This window comes from Mercenaria mercenaria, chromosome 4 (genome assembly GCF_021730395.1).
Source record: "Mercenaria mercenaria strain notata chromosome 4, MADL_Memer_1, whole genome shotgun sequence".
Taxonomy (NCBI): domain Eukaryota; kingdom Metazoa; phylum Mollusca; class Bivalvia; order Venerida; family Veneridae; genus Mercenaria; species Mercenaria mercenaria.
Window position 1 is genome coordinate 23312259 of NC_069364.1, and position 22710 is coordinate 23334968.

The following is a 22710-nucleotide window of genomic DNA, read 5'->3' on the forward strand; positions in this document are numbered from 1 at the left end:
AAGTGCAAATATAACACAAATATCAGTAAATAAACAAATAAAAATGATAATAGTGTAAAACAATTGTACATTTTTATAATAGCTGCCTTATTATACTTGTGAAGTACAAAATGAAGCCTTCCTCAATCTGAATGTCATAACAATGAGCACTGCTGACCACCTTTTTATTTATTTCTAATACAAGTGTTTTCAATGTACGTGTCTATTGGTCGGAAGTAACTCAAGCTTGGTACACCTTGACTGTCCCTTGGACTATTGTTCTACAAACTGCACATTTTCGCAAAGATTTTGAACATTCTACACAAGATGCCAAATGACCACATGGAAGAAATGCCACGCATGCGTCATTATCAAGACAAATTTTGCACGTTGTAAGATCCTTAAGTTTACGATTTTCTTCCTCCAATCTTTGCTTTTCTGCAAAACAAAGAATTCAACATTAAATGAGTTTAGATAAGAGGCTTACACTATTTAAGTAAAGACGTTGGTAGGAAATAAAATATTCGTAGACGTAAACATTTGGAATATTCCAACTAATGAAAAGGTGTGAAAAAGAGAAAAAGCTATTTGAAAATAACTTTCACGTACATTTTTCACAGACGGTTCTGTTTTCTTTCTGTGCATATTCTTTAAAAATCCATCTACATTCATGACAATTTCCTTACTTTAGTCTAGTTTACACAGAAAATACTTTACAATTTCTTCAAAAATTATGTTACAAGACTTGGTAGTAATATTAGTTGAGTATTAGTTTTACATTTACCTGATTTGATTTTTGAGTCTACCGTACTTCTTTTGTCGTTTGTCTCTGTCGCATTGCTAATAACATTTTGTGGTTTATCTTTTCTTTTTACCTATTCAGACATTTTGTGCTTCCCGGTTGCTGGAAGCAGTTGTGTAGAACACTGCTTTTTTGCCTCTAGCATATATTCCATGATAAACTGAGCTTTGATTTCTGTTGGACCTGAAAACGAAATGAGTTTCTCTTAAATACATTTAATCCATCTATATAAATTTTAGCAAATGTAATAAAACTTGGAAATAAACTTTCCCTAGAAGAAAATATTTAAAATCTAATATGCCTTCTCTATACATACCGTATTTCTGCCTTGCAAACATGACACCCTTTTCAACGTCCTCTTGTTTATATCCCACGGATAACACAATTTTGGCCGCAGCACTGTTTATATTCTCTATCAACCAATCATCGGGACAATTTTTTTGATCCATTTGCGACTGAAAAAAAGACAGTTGTGAACCATAACATACTCATTACACACATTTTGTAAGTATGCAGAATCGGTTTCTCTATGTCTGTTGTTTTTATAAAATATGTTAACAACGCCAACTTGAAGTTTACCTCATTATCATAAACAGTGACAATATCAGCATTAACTGAAGAGCTGCAAATGTTAACAAAGGCTTCTCCTTTGCACAGTTTAAGATATGCACAATTGGGAAACCACTTCGCATGTTCGACCCATGCATTGTCTCCTGTCTGCCAATTTTTCATACCTCCATTGCAGAAAAAGCATCTTACACAGTCTTGTATACCTGAAGAACAGAAAAAATATGTTAATAAAAGAAATTGAGGAAAAAAAATGTTTCTTGGATAATAATCATTAGTCACTGAATATATAGCAGAATTTTGAATGATTTCTTCTTTGCTTGACTATTCTTCAAACACTTCTTAAACTTAAGATGATTTGACAGGACTTTAGCAGATGTTTTCGAAACATTTCCAAATTATCCAGGGAACTTAACAAACCTGCAGAGTAGAATCCGGCCTTAGCTAAAACATTCGGATCAGCAACATGCCGTGCAGGCCATTCATGAAATGATGCTAGCCGCTCACTTAACAAGGCATACTCGGAATGTTTAGATCTGGAATGGCTTATCCCTGGATAAATTTCAATCTGTCCGTTCGTAAGTGAAGACACGGACTTCGTCGTCATGCCATATTCTTGATTTGTAACCCCTTGATTTACTGTTGAAATTTCAGTAGAAGCATGTCGAGGCGATGTGCCGCTTACATACAGATTCCTCTCATCTTCGAATATTTCATTTGGTTGTTCAGCAGCATGCGTAGACTCTACATCCCTTTTAGATTCTAATGTTTTAAACGCAGAATTTCCATGCACTTTATTTGAACACTTTGATACTGTCTTCAGTCCGTTATCTCCGTGAATGGCAATATTAGTGGTATCCGCACCACATACAAATCTGCAGTGCGGGGAAAGTCGCCTGTGAACTTCCAGCAGAGACTCGTCCTCAGTCCAAATATCATTTCTCACTCCACAGCAGAAGCAAATAGCTTCTTCTCCTGAACCAGTGTAATAGAATCCAGCCTTAGACAATCGTATAGGCTTTGCAACAGAATTTGCAGGAAACGCTAAAAAGGACCCAAACCTAGACCACTCGTTGTGCATAACATCCATTTGAATATTTGCAACTCTGCTCCCTAAGTTTTTGATTATATTTGACGATGTTACCCGTCACCTTGTCGATATTTATACCGATTTTCTTTCTAAATTTAGATCGTAATCGCCAAGTCAGCACATTTTTGTGTAATGGTTTGTACTTTTCGTATTGCTAAATATAGATAATGTAGGGGAAAGGGGGAAAACCATGTTATGATTATTTTTAGTTTAATATAGTTAGCCAAACGTGTAGTGTTTAGCTGTTTGGTAAACAGAGGAAATCCTGTAACACACTTAATATTACTTTGGAATAAAAATCCTTTGTTTTTGTTTTGTTGGGTTTAACGTCGCTCAAACACTATAGGTCATATGGCGAGTTTCTAGTTTTGATTGTGGAGGAAGAACCCAGGTGCCCCTCCGTGTATTATTTCATCACAGGCGGGCACCTGGGTAGAACCAAGACTTAATTAAGTGTACAACATGGCTAAAATTCACGATTGAACAGTTTAGACATCTTAAGATACAAAAGCATTGAAAAAGATACATTATGCTTCATGATTTTAAGTAATTATTATTTTTTTTTTATAAAATATGAAGTAAATTTCATTAAAGCATATTTACTTCCCTTTGAGATCATTTTTGAATATTCTTTCTGAGACAATAGACCGAATGAAGAGTGTGAGGTTGACGGAAGTTCCATCCTAACCAGGAATAATTAAAATGACTCCGGGAGTCTTCAGTTCTTGTCAAGCATTAGCTTAATATTTCAAATGAAACATTTTATTTAAGAAATAATTTTTAGCAAAAGAGTGCTTTAACACTATTTATGCACGATGGGCGGTTATACGTCGGACGTTATAATTTCACGATGGCGCAGCCCGAGTGAAATTATTTGTACGACGTATTACCGCCCGAGTGTATTAATAGTGTTAAAACACGGGTTTGCTATGAATTATTTCGATTCTAACATGCCCTTAATCTAAAAAATTAGATATAATATAGAAGCGCTCTTTTTTGTTCGCAATAAAAACTTTGACGTCATCGCAACGACGTCATTCTAGCGTAAGAGTGTTTTAACAGAGAAAAAGTATATTAGAATATCTCTTCGATCCTTTTAAAGAGTGTATTTGCAATCTATTTTGTTAACTTAAAATGAGCCATAGAAAAAAGCATGATAGCAAATTTTAGAGTCATGCAATACTTCTTGTGGTCTTATATTGGTTGGTCTGTTAGCATTGGTGTTGTAGTATATAATTTCTCTTATTCTATGACATTGGCAAACGTATTGCAAATAGAAGGAATTATTGCATGTATTTTGTTTATTTTTGTCTTATTGACTTCAATCAAGGAAGTAATATGACTCAAATTAGAAATACCTAAATCATATTTCATACAGGTTATGGAAGGGTGAGAGCCAAACTGTTCTAAATGAGTTTTTGTCTACATGAACTTACACCCACCCATTTCCCTCTCACACCTCGTTATGAAATGAAAATAGCATAGGATCAGTACTGAAAACTATATAGAATTAGATGTATACAAGTTTAATGAGCTATGTACTGAAACTACACGAATATAATGATATAAAGAAATATATGAGGCCATATGTTTTATACAAGACCGAGCATGCACATTAGGCAATTGAACTATTAACATCTGAAAACATTAAAATCATAAGAAATTTAACTACTTTCATATATATAGCGCCTTTGTAAACAGAAAATTTAATGTGTAATTGTTTAATTCGCAGTGAGTAACTATAAATACACCGTCAGTATTTAAATTAAATTTTCATTCTGAGTGTACTTCTACCGTACTAGAACTAAAGTACATAGTCTCCTGTCACAACCTTGCAATTGTTAGGAAATCTTTATCATTATTTGTCAAAGCAAGGTGTATGTTTATGCATCTAGTTGAACTCTTTAAGCATATTTCCGCCATCGAATTCAGAATGTGTATTAATTGTCAAATGTTGATTCTAGGTCATGTTGACCTTCATCAAATATATTATGTAACGTGTATCATCAAGATTGCATATTGAATAAACTTCTTTGCTAGAAACTTCTTTGCTATGATTGCAAAATATGTAAGCTTTATTAGAATATTGACAATTGTTACCCTAATGTTACCTACTTACATGTATGTACTATATTTTCTTATTTTCGGTCAAAAGCAAGATAACCCGTCTTGTTTTATCAATTTTAAGATTTAAAATCCCATCCAAGTATGTTTTATATTCATACATTCTCTAAAAATAATGCACAAGATACATATCAAGATTTAAGCTATTACAATTTCATAAAATACTACATGCCACCTTAAGTTCTACGCCTCTAGAGGTATTTACTCATCTAACAGAAACTTTGTGAATTTTTAAAAAGTAGGTGGAGGCTAGTACATCACTCAGATTTGTTGAAATTTAACTATTAAAACAAATTGTTTTAAATGTGTGCGAAAATTAAACTTCTACTATATGTTTTATTAGTTGTATGAAAGGTATGCTAAATATTGAGTTTTGCTTTAAAAGATTACTTAAGTGCACAGTTGTATGACTTAAGATACTGCCGCCACCAAGCATTTAAGTAAATAGGCTCTCTGTGAATTATGTTACTATGTTAATCAGAGCTTCTGCAGATCATTCAGCACGACATTTATGTTATGTTAGTATGCTATGTAAATTTCAGCTTGAAAATGTCGGCTTATACCGTTCCATTACTCCTGATTTAATAGCAGTGGGTATTGTTTAATCACCCCTAGGATATGATGCCTTTTTGATTTTGCGCTTTGGCAGTTCCTGTGATATGCAGGCTCCTTAATTTCAGATCCCCTCTCTAAATTCTAGTTTGTTTAATTCTGCTCATTGTTTCCTCATTAAGGGCAACATCATTATTTTAAATGGGAACAATACACCATTTTGTATTGAATCGCACTCTGCGTATAATTGAGATTCCATGTGCATCTCGCAATAGAGTCCGCAGGAAACGCTATAAAGGACCCAAACCTAGACCAAATTCTTCAAATTTGTAACTTTTATCGCTATGATTCAAAGTTAACCAGACCTTTTCGTGTATTAACAGCAATTCATATTAATACGGAATAAAATTAAACTTTTCTCTCTAAATGTAGTACATGTTTGTACATATGATGAACTTGCTATAATCACATCACTAAGTCTTTTCCTGTTACTAAATTTAGATCATGTAGCGGGAAAACCATATTATTATACATAGTTATATTTAGATTTTATCCAGTGTTGAACTTTTTAGTTCAATTTTGTCAATATGACTATGAAGGTAGGAAACCCTGCATAATACTTGATATTACTTTTGAATAAAAATCCTCAAAGACTTAAGATTATGAAGTGATCAAACATGGCTGAAATTCACAATGTAGTTTAAACATATAACGCTAAATAATATATCTTTAAGTAATTTTAGTACATTTGTTTTTCAACAAATTTAATGGACAGTGTAGTTTTGAGATATTTTTTATAAATTTTCCAAACAATTTCATCAAAACATATTTACTTTCTTTCGATTTAATTCTTGAACATTTTACATTCCTGTAATATTTCAGAAGTATTTTCAGAAGAATTTTTTGGAAGTATTATCAGGACTTAACTAACACGGCTATGGAAGGTTGCTGTTTTTGTTTAGCACTAGCCCTGTATGAAACATTTCGTTATGTTATAATTATTTAAAAAATATATATTTGAATTGTCTTTTTTAATCATAAAAACAGCCACAGAAAAAAATGTATAATAGACAGTAACTCAATGATATTCAATGGCTCCTGCTTTCTTTTGTTTGTTGTTTTTTATTTTAGATCCGTGGTTGTCTTATATAAATTTGCATATTCTATGACAGTTTCGTTGCATTTACAGACATGTTCAAACTTTCGAATTGCAATTAGAAGAAATCATTTAATGTATTTTATTTGTTATTTTTTTCGTATTGACTTGAAACCCCCATTTTGGGCTCATATGTCTAGTACAATAAGTTTAAAATACTTGAGGATAAATCCCCTTCCATAAAGAATATCGAGGGGTGAGAGCAAAATTGTAATAAATGCTTCTTTGTCTATGTACGATTAGACCCATTTCGCTCTCACCCTTAGATGCATATGTTCAGAACCTAAAACTATAGATTGAAATAGATGAATACAAGCACTATAACAACTTGAATTTAATCACTTTCTTAAAAGAAAAGAAATGACATAATATTCCAGTAACCTATATCGTTCCGATACTTTAGATAGTAAACAACGGACATATAAAGCGATATATTATTATTATTATTATCTTTATTTCCTCCATAACTGAAGAGCATTTACATGATAAATATATAAGTACAGGAAAGGAACACATTATAAACACAATATAAATACGAACATTTGTCATAAATAACTATAAATGTAACGTAGTATTATAGTTACAATATATATACAAGTGCATTTGTCATAAGAAACAACAATATGGATATCAATATAATATATATAACCGATTAAAACCAAACAGATGAAAAAAAAAAGTAGCACACAGAATAAGACAGCCTTAATCGAAACGAAACATTAAGACGACATGTATGTGCAATGAAATTTAATCTCAAAAGTAGTTGATGATAACATCGCAGTCTTACGTATGATACGAAAGTGTAAGATCGCTAATGTTTCATGCTTAATGCAAAAAGTAAGATAAAAAATGGTATATTTTAGTGACATATTAAATTATAAGAATAACCATCAACACAATCACATAGCAAACATGTAATATAATTTGAGTAAAAATCAGATTGCGGTGTGAACAGCTATACAATAATCTACAACGGATATTGGTCTATAAAGAACAGAACTTCTCATAGACATGTATAGTTTTCTTGTTACAAAACTTTTAAGTAATTGCTAAATGAGTCTGTTGTTGGTGTTATTATGCGATAGTTTATAACTCATATATAATTACATACAATTTGATGTCATGTTGTGAACACTAGTCAGGAAGACTTTAAAGCACGATACTCTGACTTTGTCGTCAAGATCAAAAGAAGAAAATCCGCTGAACATTTCTAGCAATTGTAACTCCGGCGAAAGGTTACACAGTACTTCAAATTGTTTTACCCCTAATAGCTTTGACAGGTTTACCCATAATACTGCTCTTGAACTGTCTTTTTTCTCGCAGAATAATGCAATATGCAGAGTAATGGTTTCTGTAAGTAAGTCACAATTTCGCACTTTACTTCGTAATTTCTAGAAAAAAACTTACAAAGCAGTTTAAATGCTGAGGCACATTGTATCTTATATGATTTGAACTGGCGACTAAACCTCCATAGAATACATGACTCATATTTCGAATGTACTTGGAAAAAACCTGACAGACTGGCATCGCATAAAATTCTATGTCGCCAGTTGAATTCCACGGTTTTATGAACGGCTGATTTGACAATTTTTTTCCACGCATGAGATGATGGAATAATTCCGGTGTGCATATAGTTTCTCAAGTAAGTGCTTAATCCGTAGCGCTCTAGTATTCTATATATGTCTGGGACAAAGCCCGGCACTTTTCTTGGTTCCAACATATAGGACGTTAGTCTCGAGGCAAATACTTGTTTTATCTTAAATTTTGTATTTAGGCGACACAACAAACCAAAGAAAAGAAGTTTCCTCTTATCAATAATTGTGCTTATCGGGTATATGCCGAGACTACTTAAGATAATATCGGTTCTTGAACTTGTCGGTACGCTTTGAATATATTTGATGCATTGGCGATTGGTCCGTTCCAAGGGAGCTAATTGTGTATCTGTAATGTCACTCCATAATTCGCTCCCATACAATGCCCGCGGTAATACAACCGTTTCATATATTTTCTTAGATGTTAGTGGGTTTAGTCCATGTTTTTGTATCCCACAATCCGCAGTGCTATAGAAAGGTTTACGAAGTTTTGTACAACTTTCGTCTATGTTTTCGTTTAAAGATAGCGATTTATTACACAACACTCCCAGATGTAAATAACGCTCAGTTTCATTAATTTCACTGTTTCCAAGTTTCCATACACACGATATTTTACTTTTATCATTGAAAACAACAACCTTGCACTTGTCTGTATTGTATAAATAACGTTCATTTTGTGAGTTCTTATAACATAAGTCAAGAAGGTTGTCCAAACCGTGTTTTACGTAAGATATAATCACCATGTCATCAGCCGAAGTTGGACAGCTGCAACGTATATCGTTCAACTTGAAGCAGTATTCACTATTTTCAATTTCATTCATTAAGTGGTCGATGAATAAGAGGTAGAGATACGGACTGAGGCATTGGCCTTGTCGAGTTCCTTGCAAAATTGGGAACTAGTCAGATGTATAACCTTGAGATTTTACACAGCTGAAGCAATCTGTAAAAAGGACACCACTGATTTGAATATTGTTATATCGATGCCGGTATTGTACATTTTTTTAGCAATAAGGAAATCCAGGTTCTGTCAAACGCTTGTTTTGCGTCTAAGAAACACGTGTACATTGGGGAGTTGTTTTCCTTTGCATAGTAAATACATTCACGCATCATATACGATGTCATAAGGCAGTTCACATTTTTTTTGAAATCCTCCCTGCGATGAGTTAAAATTCAACTTTCCATCTTTTTCAATTAATTGCATTAGCACTTTTTCATACAGTTTTAGGACACACGAACACAATGAAATTGCCCGATAACTATTCGGGTCAGTTTTCTTTTTGTTTCCTCCTTTGAAAAGTGTTGTGATTATTCCTTTTTTCAAGTCGACAGGTGTGTGTGAAAAGGTAAGCATATCGTTAAAGAACTTTACTAATACGCTCCGTAATAGGGGTCCACCGTGTATGATATTTTCATAAAATATTTTGTCATTTCCACAGGCCTTGCCCCTTTTGCAAGATTTTAGAGCATTCAAAATCATTTCTTCGTTCACTTTATGCTGTTTTCCACACTTATGCGTTAATGATGCTTTTAATGATTTCAATTCATTTTCGACTTCAGTTTTATACGTCGGATTGAAGGATGCGTCATGTGTGGGCGAATAAAGTTCACTGAAATAGTTTTTCCACCCGGTATTAATTTGCTTAGGATCGTTTAACATTTTGCCGTTAAAGTTCATTTCAAATCCGGTGTTAAATGATTTCTTTTTCCGTCGCTTATTTATCAATTTCCAGATTTCATTATTATCGTATTCTGCATCAGTATCAATTTCTTCTTCCTGGTTCTGTAGATAGCGGAATACGGTCTCCCTGTGAGAACTCCTAAAGAATCGCTTAGCCTTTTTATAGTTGCTATAGGAGAACGTCTCTTTAGACTGGTTTTCATTTAACCATATTTGCCTTTTTCTTTCATATCATTATGGAGGGACGTCAGTGTATCATTCCAATACGGCTTAATATAGGGCTTAAAACGTACTTTAGGTATATATAAGTCTGTCGCTAGATTGATTATAAGAACTATTGTTGAGTATAGGTCATCTATTTCCTGAGTATTGCTTATTTTTAGTTTGAGGGCACACTTTAACACGTCACTATCGTCTAAGAATGCTCTGTATGCATCTAAATTTTCCTGCTTGACATTTCGCCAATTTATCACATTATAACGGGTACTCGTGTGCTCATTTCTCACCTCCGCATGTATATAATAAGTACAAACAATAGGTCGATGTGTGGAAACATTAAGCGCATCGTCATATAAAATTTGACAATGAATTACATTTTGTAAAAATGTATCCTCAACAATAATATGATCTATAAGTGTTTGTCTATCACTGTTATAAGGTACATTGCTGAACTTCGATCCGTGGCACGCATCAAGTGTATTAATTGATTTAAGATCAAATTTTGCTATAGGATTTGATAGCATTTTGCTTCTAGAATCTATATTGATCGTGGTTTGAGTGCGATTTGATTCGAGTTCAGCATTGTAATCACCCATGATAAACAACGCGCCTTTATTTTGATATGTACATATAATATATTCTAACTCTTCAAGGTATTGCTTAAACAATCGTATAGAATGATTTTTACAAGGAAAGTACACTTGTATTATAAATATATAACAGCCTGGTGATGTTATAATTTGAATACCGATGAAAGTTTCACAGTTTAGTTCTAGTGTGGTTACTGCTGAGTTTTAGTTTCTATGCCATAGAAGAGCAAGGCCTCCTTTGCCTACTTTTCTGGAGGACGTCATATCAAGGTCATGGTAAGATATTGCATAACTTGTATAATCAGAGTTAATACTATCTAAGAAGTGCAGATCCCGTCTAAACAGCCAGTGCTCTGATATTCCACTTATGTCTATTTTGTTATTTGTTAGAAAGTCTGCTAAGTAGCTTGCACTTGACATAATGCCAGTTGCGTTCATGTTGCTATTTTTAGATTACATTTATTCTGATAAATATTCATTGGATAAAGCTAAGATTCTATTCCACGTCGTCGTCAATATTGCTATAGGGGTTGTGATCAGTCGGATTATGCCGACCACCTCTATAACGGTTATGATGCCACGCATCCGGCGGGTAACGGGACCTTTCATTATTGGCCTTTCGTTCTCTTTGATCAAGGGATATATCATTATTACGGTTCTTATAACTGTTTTGTGATAACCAAGGTCTATACTGAATACCCTGGGGCCAAAAGTATGGGTCATTAACCAGTAAATTGACCATATCGTTGTCTTCTACATTGATTCGGACAACGGTTGTCCTAAATTTCTTATTTCGGAAGATTGAGACTTTTGTGACCTTAGGACCCCTATCTCCTACATGATTTGCCAATTTTGCTTCTGTAATCGTATGTCGGAAACCGCCAACGTAGAAGCGTTTCGTTCGCCGACGAACATACTGTGAGAAGTCATCACTACTATCTGTATGCTGTGTTTCACGGCGCCTATCAGAACAACCGGTGGGTTCTTGATGTATAGGCAAGTTTGCGAAGTTATTTGGGTTTGGTTGTCTTGAGTTTGAAGCCCGAGACTCATGTGGGTTTAAACCATGGATTGTATCACCGAATGAAACCGGTTTTCTATTGGGGTGGTCAGACATGTCTGTCGTTCGATTGGTTATAATGGGTGGGATAGGAAGACCCCCAAAAGATGAGTCTGTTCCCATAGCCTCTGTGTCGGTGACTGTTTGAGTGACGGGGTAAGCTATATATTCAAAGCTATCTGGGACACCTCCTGTGGAATCTTGTACTTCAGTAAAGGTGTCATCCTCATTATCAAGGCAAATTTTACACGCTATAAGATCCTTTAGTTTACGATTTTCTTCCTCCAACTTTTGCTTTTCTGCAAAACAAAAAATTCAACATTAAATGTGTTTAGATAAGAGACTTACACTATTTAAGTAAAGACGTTGGTAGGGAACAAAATATTCGTAGACGTAAACATTTGGAATATTTCAACTAATGAAAAGGTGTGAAAAAGAGAAAAAGTTATTTGAAAATAACTTTCTCGTACATTTTTCAGACAGTTCTGTATACTTTCAGTGCATATTCTTTACAAATCCATCTACATTCATAACATTTTCCTTACTTTAATCTAGTTTACACAGAAAATACTTTACAATTTCTTCAAAAATTATGTTACAAGACTTGGTTGTATTATTAGTTGAGTATTATTTTTACATTTATCTGATTTGATTTTTGAGTCTACCATACTTCTTTTGTCGTTTGTCTCTGTCGCATTGCTAATAACATTTTGTGGTTTATCTTTTCTTTTTACATTTTGTGCTTCCCGGTTGCTGGAAGCAGTTGTGTAGAACACTGCTTTTTTTGCCTCTAGCATATATTCCATGATAAACTGAGCTTTGATTTTTGTTGGACCTGAAAACGAAATGAGTTTCTCTTAAATACATTTAATCCATCTATATAAATTTTAGCAAATGTAATAAAACTTGGAAATCAACTTTCCCTAGAAGAAAATATTTAAAATCTTATATGCCTTCTCTATACATACCGTATTTCTGCCTTGCAAACATGACACCCTTTTCAACGTCCTCTTGTTTATATCCCACGGATAACACAATTTTGGCCGCAGCACTGTTTATATTCTCTATCAACCAATCATCGGGACAATTTTCTTGATCCATTTGCGACTGAAAAAAGACAGCTGTGAACCATAACATACATTACACACATTTTGTAAGTATGCAGAATCGATTTCTCTGTTTGTTGTTTTTATAAAATATGTTAACAACGCCGTAACAAAGAACTTGAAGTTTACCTCATTATCATAAACAGTGACAATATCAGCATTAACTGAAGAGCTGCAAATGTTAACAAAGGCTTCTCCTTTGCACAGTTTAAGATATGCACAATTGGGAAACCACTTCGCATGTTCGACCCATGGATTGTCTCCTGTCTGCCAATTTTTCATACCTCCATTGCAGAAAAAGCATCTTACACAGTCTTGTATACCTGAAGAACAGAAAAAATATGCTAATAAAAGAAACTGAGGAAAAAAATGTTGCTTGGATAATAATCATTAGTCACTGAATATATAGCAGAATTTTGAATGATTTCTTCTTTGCTTGACTATTCTTCAAACACTTCTTAAACTTAAGATGATTTGACAGGACTTTAGCAGATGTTTTCGAAACATTTCCAAATTATCCAGGGAACTTAGGCCATTCATGAAATGATGCTAGCCGCTCACTTAACAAGGCATACTCGGAATGTTTAGGTCTGGAATGGCCTACCCCTGGATAAATTTCAATCTGTCCGTTCGTAAGCGAAGACACGGACTTCGTCGTCATGCCATATTCTTGATTTGTAACCCCTTGATTTACTGTTGAAATTTCAGTAGAAGCATGTCGAGGCGATGTGCCGCTTACATACAGATTCCTCTCATCTTCGAATATTTCATTTGGTTGTTCAGCAGCATGCGTAGACTCTACATCACTTTTAGATTCTAATGTTTTAAACGCAGAATTTTCATGCACTTTATTTGAACACTTTGATACTCTCTTCAGTCCGTTATCTCCGTGAATTGCAATATTAGTGGTATCCGCACCACATACAAATCTGCAGTGCGGGAAGAGTCGCCTGTGAACTTCCAGCAGAGACTCGGCTTCAGTCCAAATATCATTTCTCACTCCACAGCAGAAGCAAATAGCTTCTTCTCCTGAACCAGTGTAATAGAATCCAGCCTTAGCCAATCGTATAGGCTTTGCAACAGAATTTGCAGGAAACGCTAAAAAGGACCCAAACCTAGACCACTCGTTGTGCATAACATCCATTTGAATATTTGCAACTCTGCTCCCTAAGTTTTTGATTATATTTGACGAAGTTACCCATCACCTTGTCGATATTTATACGGATTTTCTTTCTTAATTTAGATCGTTATCGCCAAGTCAGCACATTTTCGTGGAATGGTTTGTACTTTTCGTATTGCTAAATATAGATAATGTAGGGGAAAGGGGGAAAACCATGTTATGATTATTTTTAGTTTAATATAGTTAGACAAACGTGTGGTGTTTAGCTGTTTGGTTAACAGAGGAAATCCTGTAACACACTTAATATTACTTTGGAATAAAAATCCGTTGTTTTTGTTTTGTTGGGTTTAACGTCGCTCAAACACTATAGGTCATATGGCGAGTTTCTAGTTTTGATTGTGGAGGAAGAACCCAGGTGTTATTTCATCACAGGCGGGCACCTGGGTAGAACCAAGACTTAATTAAGTGTACAACATGGCTAAAATTCACGATTGAACAGTTTAGACATCTTAAGATACAAAAGCATTGAAAAAGATACATTATGCTTCATGATTTTTAAGTAATTATTTTATTTTATAAAATATGAAATAAATTTCATCAAAGCATATTTACTTCCCTTTGAGATCATTTTTGAATCTTCTTTCAGAGACAATAGACCGAATGAAGAGTGTGAGGTTGACGGAAGTTCCATCCTAACCAGGAATAATTAAAATGACTCCGGGAGTCTTCAGTTCTTGTCAAGCATAAGCCTAATATTTCAAATGAAACATTTTATTTAAGAAATAATTTATAGCAAAAGAGTGCTTTAACACTATTTATGCACGATGGGCGGTTATACGTCGGGCGTTATAATTTCACGATGGCGCAGCCCGAGTGAAATTATTTGTACGACGTATTACCGCCCGAGTGTATTAATAGTGTTAAAACACGGGTTTGCTATGAATTATTTCAATTTTAACATTACCTTAATCTAAAAAATTTAATATAATATAGAAGCGCTCTTTTTTGGTCGCAATGAAAACTTTGACGTCATCGCAACGACGTCATTCTAGCGTAAGAGTGTTTTAACAGAGAAAAAGTATATTAGAATATCTCTTCGATCCTTTTAAAGAGTATATTTGCAATCTATTTTGTTAACTTAAAATGAGCCATAGAAAAAAGCATGATAGCAAATTTAAGAGTCATGCACTACTTCTTGTGGTCTTATATTGGTTGGTCTGTTAGCACTGGTGTTGTAGTATATGATTTCTCTTATTCTATGACATTGGCAAACGTATTGCAAATAGAAGGAATTATTGCATGTATTTTGTTTATTTTTGTCTTATTGACTTCAATCAAGGAAGTAATATGACTCAAATTAGAAATATCTAAATCATATTCCATACAGGTTATGGAAGGGTGAGAGCCAAACTGTTCTAAATGAGTTTTTGTCTACATGAACTTACACCCACCCATTTCCCTCTCACACCTCGTTATGAAATGAATATAGCATAGGATCAGTACTGAAAACTATATAGAATTAGATGTATACAAGTTTAATGAGCTATGTACTGAAACTACACGAATATAATGATATAAAGAAATATATGAGGCCATATGTTTTATACAAGACCGAGCATGCACATTAAGCAATTGAATTATTAACATCTGAAAACATTAAAATCATAAGAAATTTAACTACTTTCATATATAGCGCCTTTGTAAACAGAAAATCTTATGTGTAATTGTTTAATCCGTAGTGAGTAACTATAAATACACAGTCAGTATTTAAATTAAATTTTCTTTCTGAGTGTACTTCTACCGTACTGGAACTAAAGTACATAGTCTCCTGTCACAACCTTGCAATTGTTAGGAAATCTTTATCATTATTTGTCAAAGCAAGGTGTATGTTTATGCATCTAGTTGAACTCTTTAAGCATATTTCCGCCATCGAATTCAGAATGTGTATTAATTGTCAAATGTTGATTCTAGGTCATTTTGACCTTCATCAAATATATTATGTAATGTGTATCATCAAAATTGCATATTGAATAAACTTCTTTGCTAGAAACTTCTTTGCTATGATTGCAAAATATGTAAGCTTTATTAGAATATTGACAATTGTTACCCTAATGTTACCTACTTACATGTATGTACTATATTTTCTTATTTTCGGTCAAAAGCAAGATAACCCGTCTTGTTTCTTCAATTTTAAGATTTAAAATCCCATCCAAGTATGTTTTATATTCATACATTCTCTAAAAATAATGCACAAGATACATATCAAGATTTAAGCTATTACAATTTCATAAAATACTACATGCCACATTAAGTTCTACGCCTCCAGAGGTATTTACTCATCTAACAGAAACTTTGTGAATTTTTAAAAAGTAGGTGGAGGCTAGTACATTACTCAGATTTGTTGAAATTTAACTATTAAAACATATTGTTCTAAACGTGTGCGAAAATTAAACTTCTACTACATGTTTTATTAGTTGTATGAAAGATAATGCTAAAATATTGAGTTTTGCTTTAAAAGATTACTTAAGTGCACAGTTGTATGACTTAAGATACTGCCGCCACCAAGCATTTAAGTAAATAGGCTCTCTGTGAATTATGTTACTATGTTAATCAGAGCTTCTGCAGATCATTCAGCACGACATTTATGTTATGTTAGTATGCTATGTAAATTTCAGCTTGAAAATGTCGGCTTATACCGTGCCATTACTCCTGATTTAATAGCAGTGGGTATTGTTTAATCACCCCTAGGATATGATGCCTTTTTGATTTTGCGCTTTGGCAGTTCCTGTGATATGCAGGCTCCTTAATTTCAGATCCCCTCTCTAAATTCTAGTTTGTTTAATTCTGCTCATTGTTTCCTCATTAAGGGCAACATCATTATTTTAAATGGGAACCATACACCATTTTGTATTGAATTGCACTCTGCGTATAATTGAAATTCCATGTGCATCTCGCAATAGAGTCCGCAGGAAACGCTATAAAGGACCCAAACCTAGACCACTCCTTGTTCATCACATCCAGCTGACTAGAATTCTTCAAATTTGTAACTTTTATCGCTATGATTCAAAGTTAACCAGACCTTTTCGTGTATTAACAGCAATTCATATTAATACGGAATAAAATTAAACTTTTCTTTCTAAATGTAGTACATATGATGAACTTGCTATAATCCCATCACTAAGTCTTTTCCTGTTACTAAATTTAGATCATGTAGCGGGAAAACCATATTATTATACATAGTTATATTTAGATTTTATCCAGTGTTGAACTGTTTAGTTCAATTTTGTCAATATGACAATGAAGGTAGGAAACCCTGCATAATACTTGATATTACTTTTGAATAAAAATCCTCAAAGACTTAAGATTATGAAGTGATCAAACATGGCTGAAATTCACGATGTAGTTTAAACATATAACGCTAAATAATATATCTTTAAGTAATTTTAGTACATTTGTTTTTCAACAAATTTAATGGACAATGTAGTTTTGAGATATTTTTTATAAATTTTCCAAACAATTTCATCAAAACATAATTACTTTCTTTCGATATAATTCTTGAACATTTTCCATTCCTGTAATATTTCAGAAGTATTTTCAGAAGAATTTTTTGGAAGTATTATCAGGACTTAACTAACACGGCTATGGAAGGTTGCTGTTTTTGTTTAGCACTAGCCCTGTATGAAACATTTCGTTATGTTATAATTATTTAAAAAATATATATTTAAATTTTCTTTTGTAATCATAAAAACAGCCACAGAAAAAATGTATAATAGACAGTAACTCAGTGATATTCAATGGCTCCTGTTTTCTTTTGTTTGTTGTTTTTTATTTTAGCTCCGTGGTTGTCTTATGTAAATTTGCATATTCTATGACAGTTTCGTTGCATTTACAGACATTTTCAAACTTTCGAATTGCAATTAGAAGAAATCATTTAATGTATTTTATTTGTTATTTTTGTCGTATTGACTTGAAACCCCTATTTGGGCTCATATGTCTAGTACAATAAGTTTAAAATACTTGAGGATAAATCCCCTTCCATAAAGAATATCGAGGGGTGAGAGCAAAACTGTAATAAATGCTTCTTTGTCTATATACGATTAGACCCATTTCGCTCTCACCCTTAGATGCATATGTTCAGAACCGAAAACTATAGATTGAAATAGATGAATACAAGCACTATAACAACTTGAATTTAATCACTTTCTTAAAAGAAAAGAAATGACTTAATATTCCAGTAACCTATATCGTTCCGATACTTTAGATAGTAAACAACGGACATATAAAGCGATATAACTACTTGGCCTTGAGCTTACCAACGCAATGAATATAGACCGATTGAAATACGATTACATAAGTTTATTTAACTTTCGCTACAAAAACGTAATCATAACATAAGCGTAGCAGTTGACAGTTCCCAGCCTTAGATGCGCTTAACTTTTTGCCACCAACCAACATAATGGTGATATTTAGGAAAATTGGTCCGTATTTTAGCGTATCTAGGTTTCACTATTAGCTATACGTAGATACTTCAGAGTCTTATAAATGACATATATTGTTAATGAATCTTACGAAAACATACAAATACATGATAACTATATGCTTTATTTCTTTCAAATACATGTACGTCATTGTAATACGTTGGTTGTACTGTTAAATCAGAAAGTTTCGCGAGGCATTTATTTTCAGTTGAACTGCGAAAATACTCACGAAAAAGTATTTAATTAAAGTTAGATAAAGCATCTGAATCCAAGAACTTGCAAGAGGCACGCTCAAAAATCGCGGGAGGTAATTGTGTTATTCATATAGTTGAACGTTTACATTTGAAAGTTCTGTTTCTTTTAGCATGTACATAAAAATTGTGTAAGCACTGTAACGAGAATATCCCAATCATATTTTAAATAATATCAATAAGAAATTAGTGCACTTGCACTGCAAATTGCAGAATAAGTCGTATAGTATAGATACACATCTCTGACGAACAGCGCCTTATCGCAGGATCGGGCCTAGCAGAATTGAACAAGGCACCCGCCAGCAAACACAAAGTCAGCAAAATTCAAGACGTTTGCCAGGTTTATGTGTCGCTCGTTGAAATCCAGGTCATTGGAAGGAATCAGAAGAATGCCCAATGACCAATACTAACAATAAGATAAGTACATATTTTTGCAATAAGATTAGTAGCAAATGTTCGGAAAACTTTTCAGGTGTCACCAAAAGTTTAGAGCAAGAAACAAAAGTGAGAATCTTTCGAAAACTAAGTCCGATAGTATGTCAGATTGCTATCAGAATTCCGGAAATGAAAGAGATCAAAAACAGGTAAAATCACCAGTAGGTAGGCTGAAAGAATGTTATATCGAATGGGAGTCTATTTATTAAAAATGTTGTAAAAGAAGGTTACAGACTTCCTTTTAAAGAAGTACCAAGCAGGGCCGTGTTAAAGAATAATAAGTCGACTAGAGAAAATCCAGAATTTGTTCTGACAGAAATTAAGAGCTTGTTAGAGAAAGATGTCATATCAAGAACAGGAACTGTTCCACATGTAGTAAATCCTTTTACTTCAGCATATGGTAAATCCGGATATGGTTCCATATTGCAGACATATTAATCCGCATTTGCACTTGTTCAAAGTCAAGTTTGAAGATGTTAATGTAGTTTTTTGAAAACAGTTCTTTTTTATCTACATATGATCTGAAAGACGCATACCATCACATTCATATTTTTGAAGAACATAGAACATATTTAGGATTTTCATTTTCTGTAAGAAACGATGAAAATTTTTATGTTTTCAATTCCTTGCCATTTGGAATTCGAACGGCAGGTCATATTTGTACGAAGCTTTTGACAGTCGTTGTAACAGTATTAAAAAAAAACGGTCATCGGGTTGTAATGTTTTTAGATGACGATATAGGTGGCAATAGAGATTATGAGGCCGCAGTTATGTCAAGCAAATATGTGCAAAGCACAATAAAGGCTTTTGGTTTCCTTTTCGCAGACGAAAAATGTCAATTGCAACCAACACGGAAGTTCGTATTGATAGGTCATGTGATTGATATGAATAAAAAAAATTGTTATTCATAACGGAAGAACGAAATCAGATTTTAGAGATAAAGATAAAATCACTTATTTTGCAAATAAGATTTGACAAATACGGAATTATCCCTGTCAGATGTTTAGCTTCAGTAGCAGGCCGAATACTCTCTATGCAGTCGGTAATAAAGTGAGATAATATACAAGAGAGTTGTTTAAGTGTATAAAACGCAGAGCTAGCTGGAATGCGCCGGAAAGGGTATCAGAACAAGCGGTTGGAGAACTGCTTTACTGGAAAGAGATAATGAGAATGGAGCACATTTAAAGTACTTCCGTAAGAGTGATTTAGTCTTATACTTGGATGTGAGTGCGAGTGCCACGGGGTACGGAAGTTTACTAGAACAAGATAACGCAAGTTCATATTCCTGTTGTATTAATGATATTTTTTTTACATTTTCCCCGGAAGTGGAATTGGAAGGTAAGCACACCCACTATGTTGGTTTTCCCATGGCACGGCTCATATATTTTCTACAACTTAAAGCTTGAAACAACTCATTGAAACGTTGATTAAGTTAGACATAAACACATAGGCAATTGGTATGTTATATTTGTGTTGTCAACAAGAGCCGTTTAGAGCAATTCATGCTAGAAAAATTATTGAGAAATTTTTGTTTAAGATATCTTTCGTATATGTCGAAAGGTTGCAATATTTCATGTAACATAATGGAATTAAATACAGAAATTGCAGATTTATATACTTTTTGGTATCAATAAAGATATTTCTAATATTTAAAATGAAAATGTAACATTTGAACTTTAAAGATGGCACTCTTTTCTGTGGTAATCATTTCCATAAAAATATTGATTGTAAGAGAATAATAGCGAAAGGACAATCAGAATGTTAATATATTTAGCACAAGTACACATATGTTGCAAAATCTTTTCTGTAAAATATATTCTCGGAACTGTAGATATCGTGGCTATTTCTAGTCTGTGCCCATGTAGTCATAGTCCATACAAACAGCTATTATTGCAGGTGACGTATAAAATTCTTCTGCATCGATTTTTCCATCTCCTATAAAATCAATATTTTACATTAACACTGATATAAAGGGCATGGTTGCTGACTTCTGCCATGTCGAGTTATCATGTTACGACAGCACGACAACATGACACATACAGGAAGTGTCACTCTGTCGTGTCGACGGGCCAAATACACGACAGTACGACAGCTCGACAAATAAAGGACACTAGTAGAACGACATTTTTATAACCACCAACATGAAAACTCAACAAAAATATATGTCGAGTTAACGGCATTTATTGTCGTTATTTCTTGTAAATTCTGTCAAAATGTTCACCACGCAAAAACTCGACATGACAAAAATCAGCCACGGTGACCATATGCACCACTGCACAAATAAGTGTATTCAATTAAAAGCGGGAATTGTATCTAAATTCAGTGCGACACAAATAAAAATTTCATAAAGCGTTATATTTCACCATAAATGTCTTTTAGTTTTATTACATTCTCTAAGTAAAAGCTATTTACCCGTAATATCAAGGTTTGCAAAAAGACGGTCGAGTTTCACTTTGTTCCTAATAATAGCACTGATTTCTTTCTTAACGACTGCCCCATCCCCATCGACATCGTAGGTTTCAAATTTACACGGATCTCCTGCCTTGATAACATATTTGACACCGTCCTGAAATAAACGAATTACAAGAGGTCATTTTTGTTCAAGCTTTAGGTCCAACATAGTGAGGCTGAATCCTTTTACAAGCTCCAAACTCATTTTTTGATTGATCAAATTCATTTCGATTCTTCATAAACGGTTAAATGACAACACGGTCTTAAATTTCCGCATCGGTCTTACCGCCAAATACGCGAAAATTCGTCCTGCGTGAACAAAAGTGATTCCACGATACGGGCAATATTTTGTTCTGCTCATAAAAAGACATTCCATGAAACGCCTATACACTTTTTAACATAATGAAGGTTAATGTTGAGGCCTCACATATTGACACAATAGCTACTCAAGTCTATTAATTATATAATGCCAAGAGAAAAGGGTTGTGCGGAAGAGAATATTTGCCAGTACCGCACTTAGGGATGGGTTCATACGAAGAAATGCTTCGGACGAGCCTATTTCTGTGTTATTTGCCGTCGTTGTAAACAAAAGTAGGTTAGAATTTCACATATGGATATGTCTGTTCACTATTTAACTGACTTTTGACAATATAGCGCTATTTGGCCTCAAAAAGTGTCTACCGTTGAACAGATTATATAAATAGCAAAGTACACCTAATGCCAATTGTTTCTTAAAAGGCACAACTTTTTCTTATGCCACGGGTTCTGTCTACAGTTTTTGGCCGATTTGTGACTTATTAATCAATTTATACATAATTTTATCAATGCATGTCTTTTCGAAACAGAAAGAAATGTGCTGAGAATTGCTTACATTATATTACTTGTTACTTACTTGGACCCGAAAGAGCATGCAACAAATATTCATTAACAGCGCGTGCTCATGAGAAGCACATTGTTTGTACACGTTTCACTCCGCTTCAGATTCAGCAAAAACAAATAATTATGCAAGAATATATCGCGAAAACAGCGGTAGCCGCAAAATATAGACCAATAAATATTGACAGTACTGACTGTTGAATGGTACTCATACCAAATGAACGCTTCTTTTCCCTCTGTACCGGTAATAGCACTCTGAACTCCATGAATCCGATTCGCAGCTCTCCCTCCCACAGCCATCCGCGAACCAGCAGCAGACTGATAAAAGAAGTGCTGTCACAACAAAGGTTTTCTGGAATTGAACCATTTTGAATAAAGTGATTTTTATGAGTTGTGTTGATATCTGTTTATGGATACGTCATGAATACCTTTCAAAGATAAATCTGGTCTATGACACGGTGGTTTAATTAATACCAGACAATAAGTACGCTTAAGGGCTATCATATCATTCATTAAGATCATGCATTATTATTGAAAGTTATCATAATCTGAAAATTTGTCTCATTTTTCCATTTTTGTTTCGA

The 22710-nt window shown here is 33.8% G+C and overlaps 3 protein-coding genes across 3 annotated transcripts; all 3 read right to left on the reverse strand.

The window, feature by feature from the left end:
* Nucleotides 1-283: 283 nt before the first annotated feature.
* On the reverse strand, nucleotides 284-2466 carry LOC123556201 (E3 ubiquitin-protein ligase XIAP-like). The gene is made up of 5 exons (XM_053542391.1): nucleotides 1769-2466; nucleotides 1361-1554; nucleotides 1098-1236; nucleotides 764-964; nucleotides 284-417 (listed from the first exon to the last, which is right to left on the reverse strand). The coding sequence occupies exons 1-4, from the start codon at nucleotides 2436-2438 to the stop codon at nucleotides 855-857; spliced, it is 1113 nt and encodes a 370-aa protein (XP_053398366.1). The 5' UTR covers nucleotides 2439-2466; the 3' UTR covers nucleotides 284-417; nucleotides 764-854.
* A 9877-nt stretch (nucleotides 2467-12343) lies between these two features.
* LOC128556732 (baculoviral IAP repeat-containing protein 7-A-like) lies at nucleotides 12344-12879 on the reverse strand. The gene is made up of 2 exons (XM_053542392.1): nucleotides 12645-12879; nucleotides 12344-12516 (listed from the first exon to the last, which is right to left on the reverse strand). The coding sequence occupies exons 1-2, from the start codon at nucleotides 12795-12797 to the stop codon at nucleotides 12355-12357; spliced, it is 315 nt and encodes a 104-aa protein (XP_053398367.1). The 5' UTR covers nucleotides 12798-12879; the 3' UTR covers nucleotides 12344-12354.
* Nucleotides 12880-20249: 7370 nt separating this feature from the next.
* On the reverse strand, nucleotides 20250-22508 carry LOC123556202 (calcium-binding protein 7-like). Its single transcript, XM_045346775.1, has 3 exons — nucleotides 22341-22508; nucleotides 21212-21365; nucleotides 20250-20734 (listed from the first exon to the last, which is right to left on the reverse strand). Exons 1-3 carry the CDS (start codon nucleotides 22491-22493, stop codon nucleotides 20646-20648), a joined length of 396 nt encoding a protein of 131 aa, XP_045202710.1. The 5' UTR covers nucleotides 22494-22508; the 3' UTR covers nucleotides 20250-20645.
* Between the last annotated feature and the right edge of the window lie 202 nt (nucleotides 22509-22710).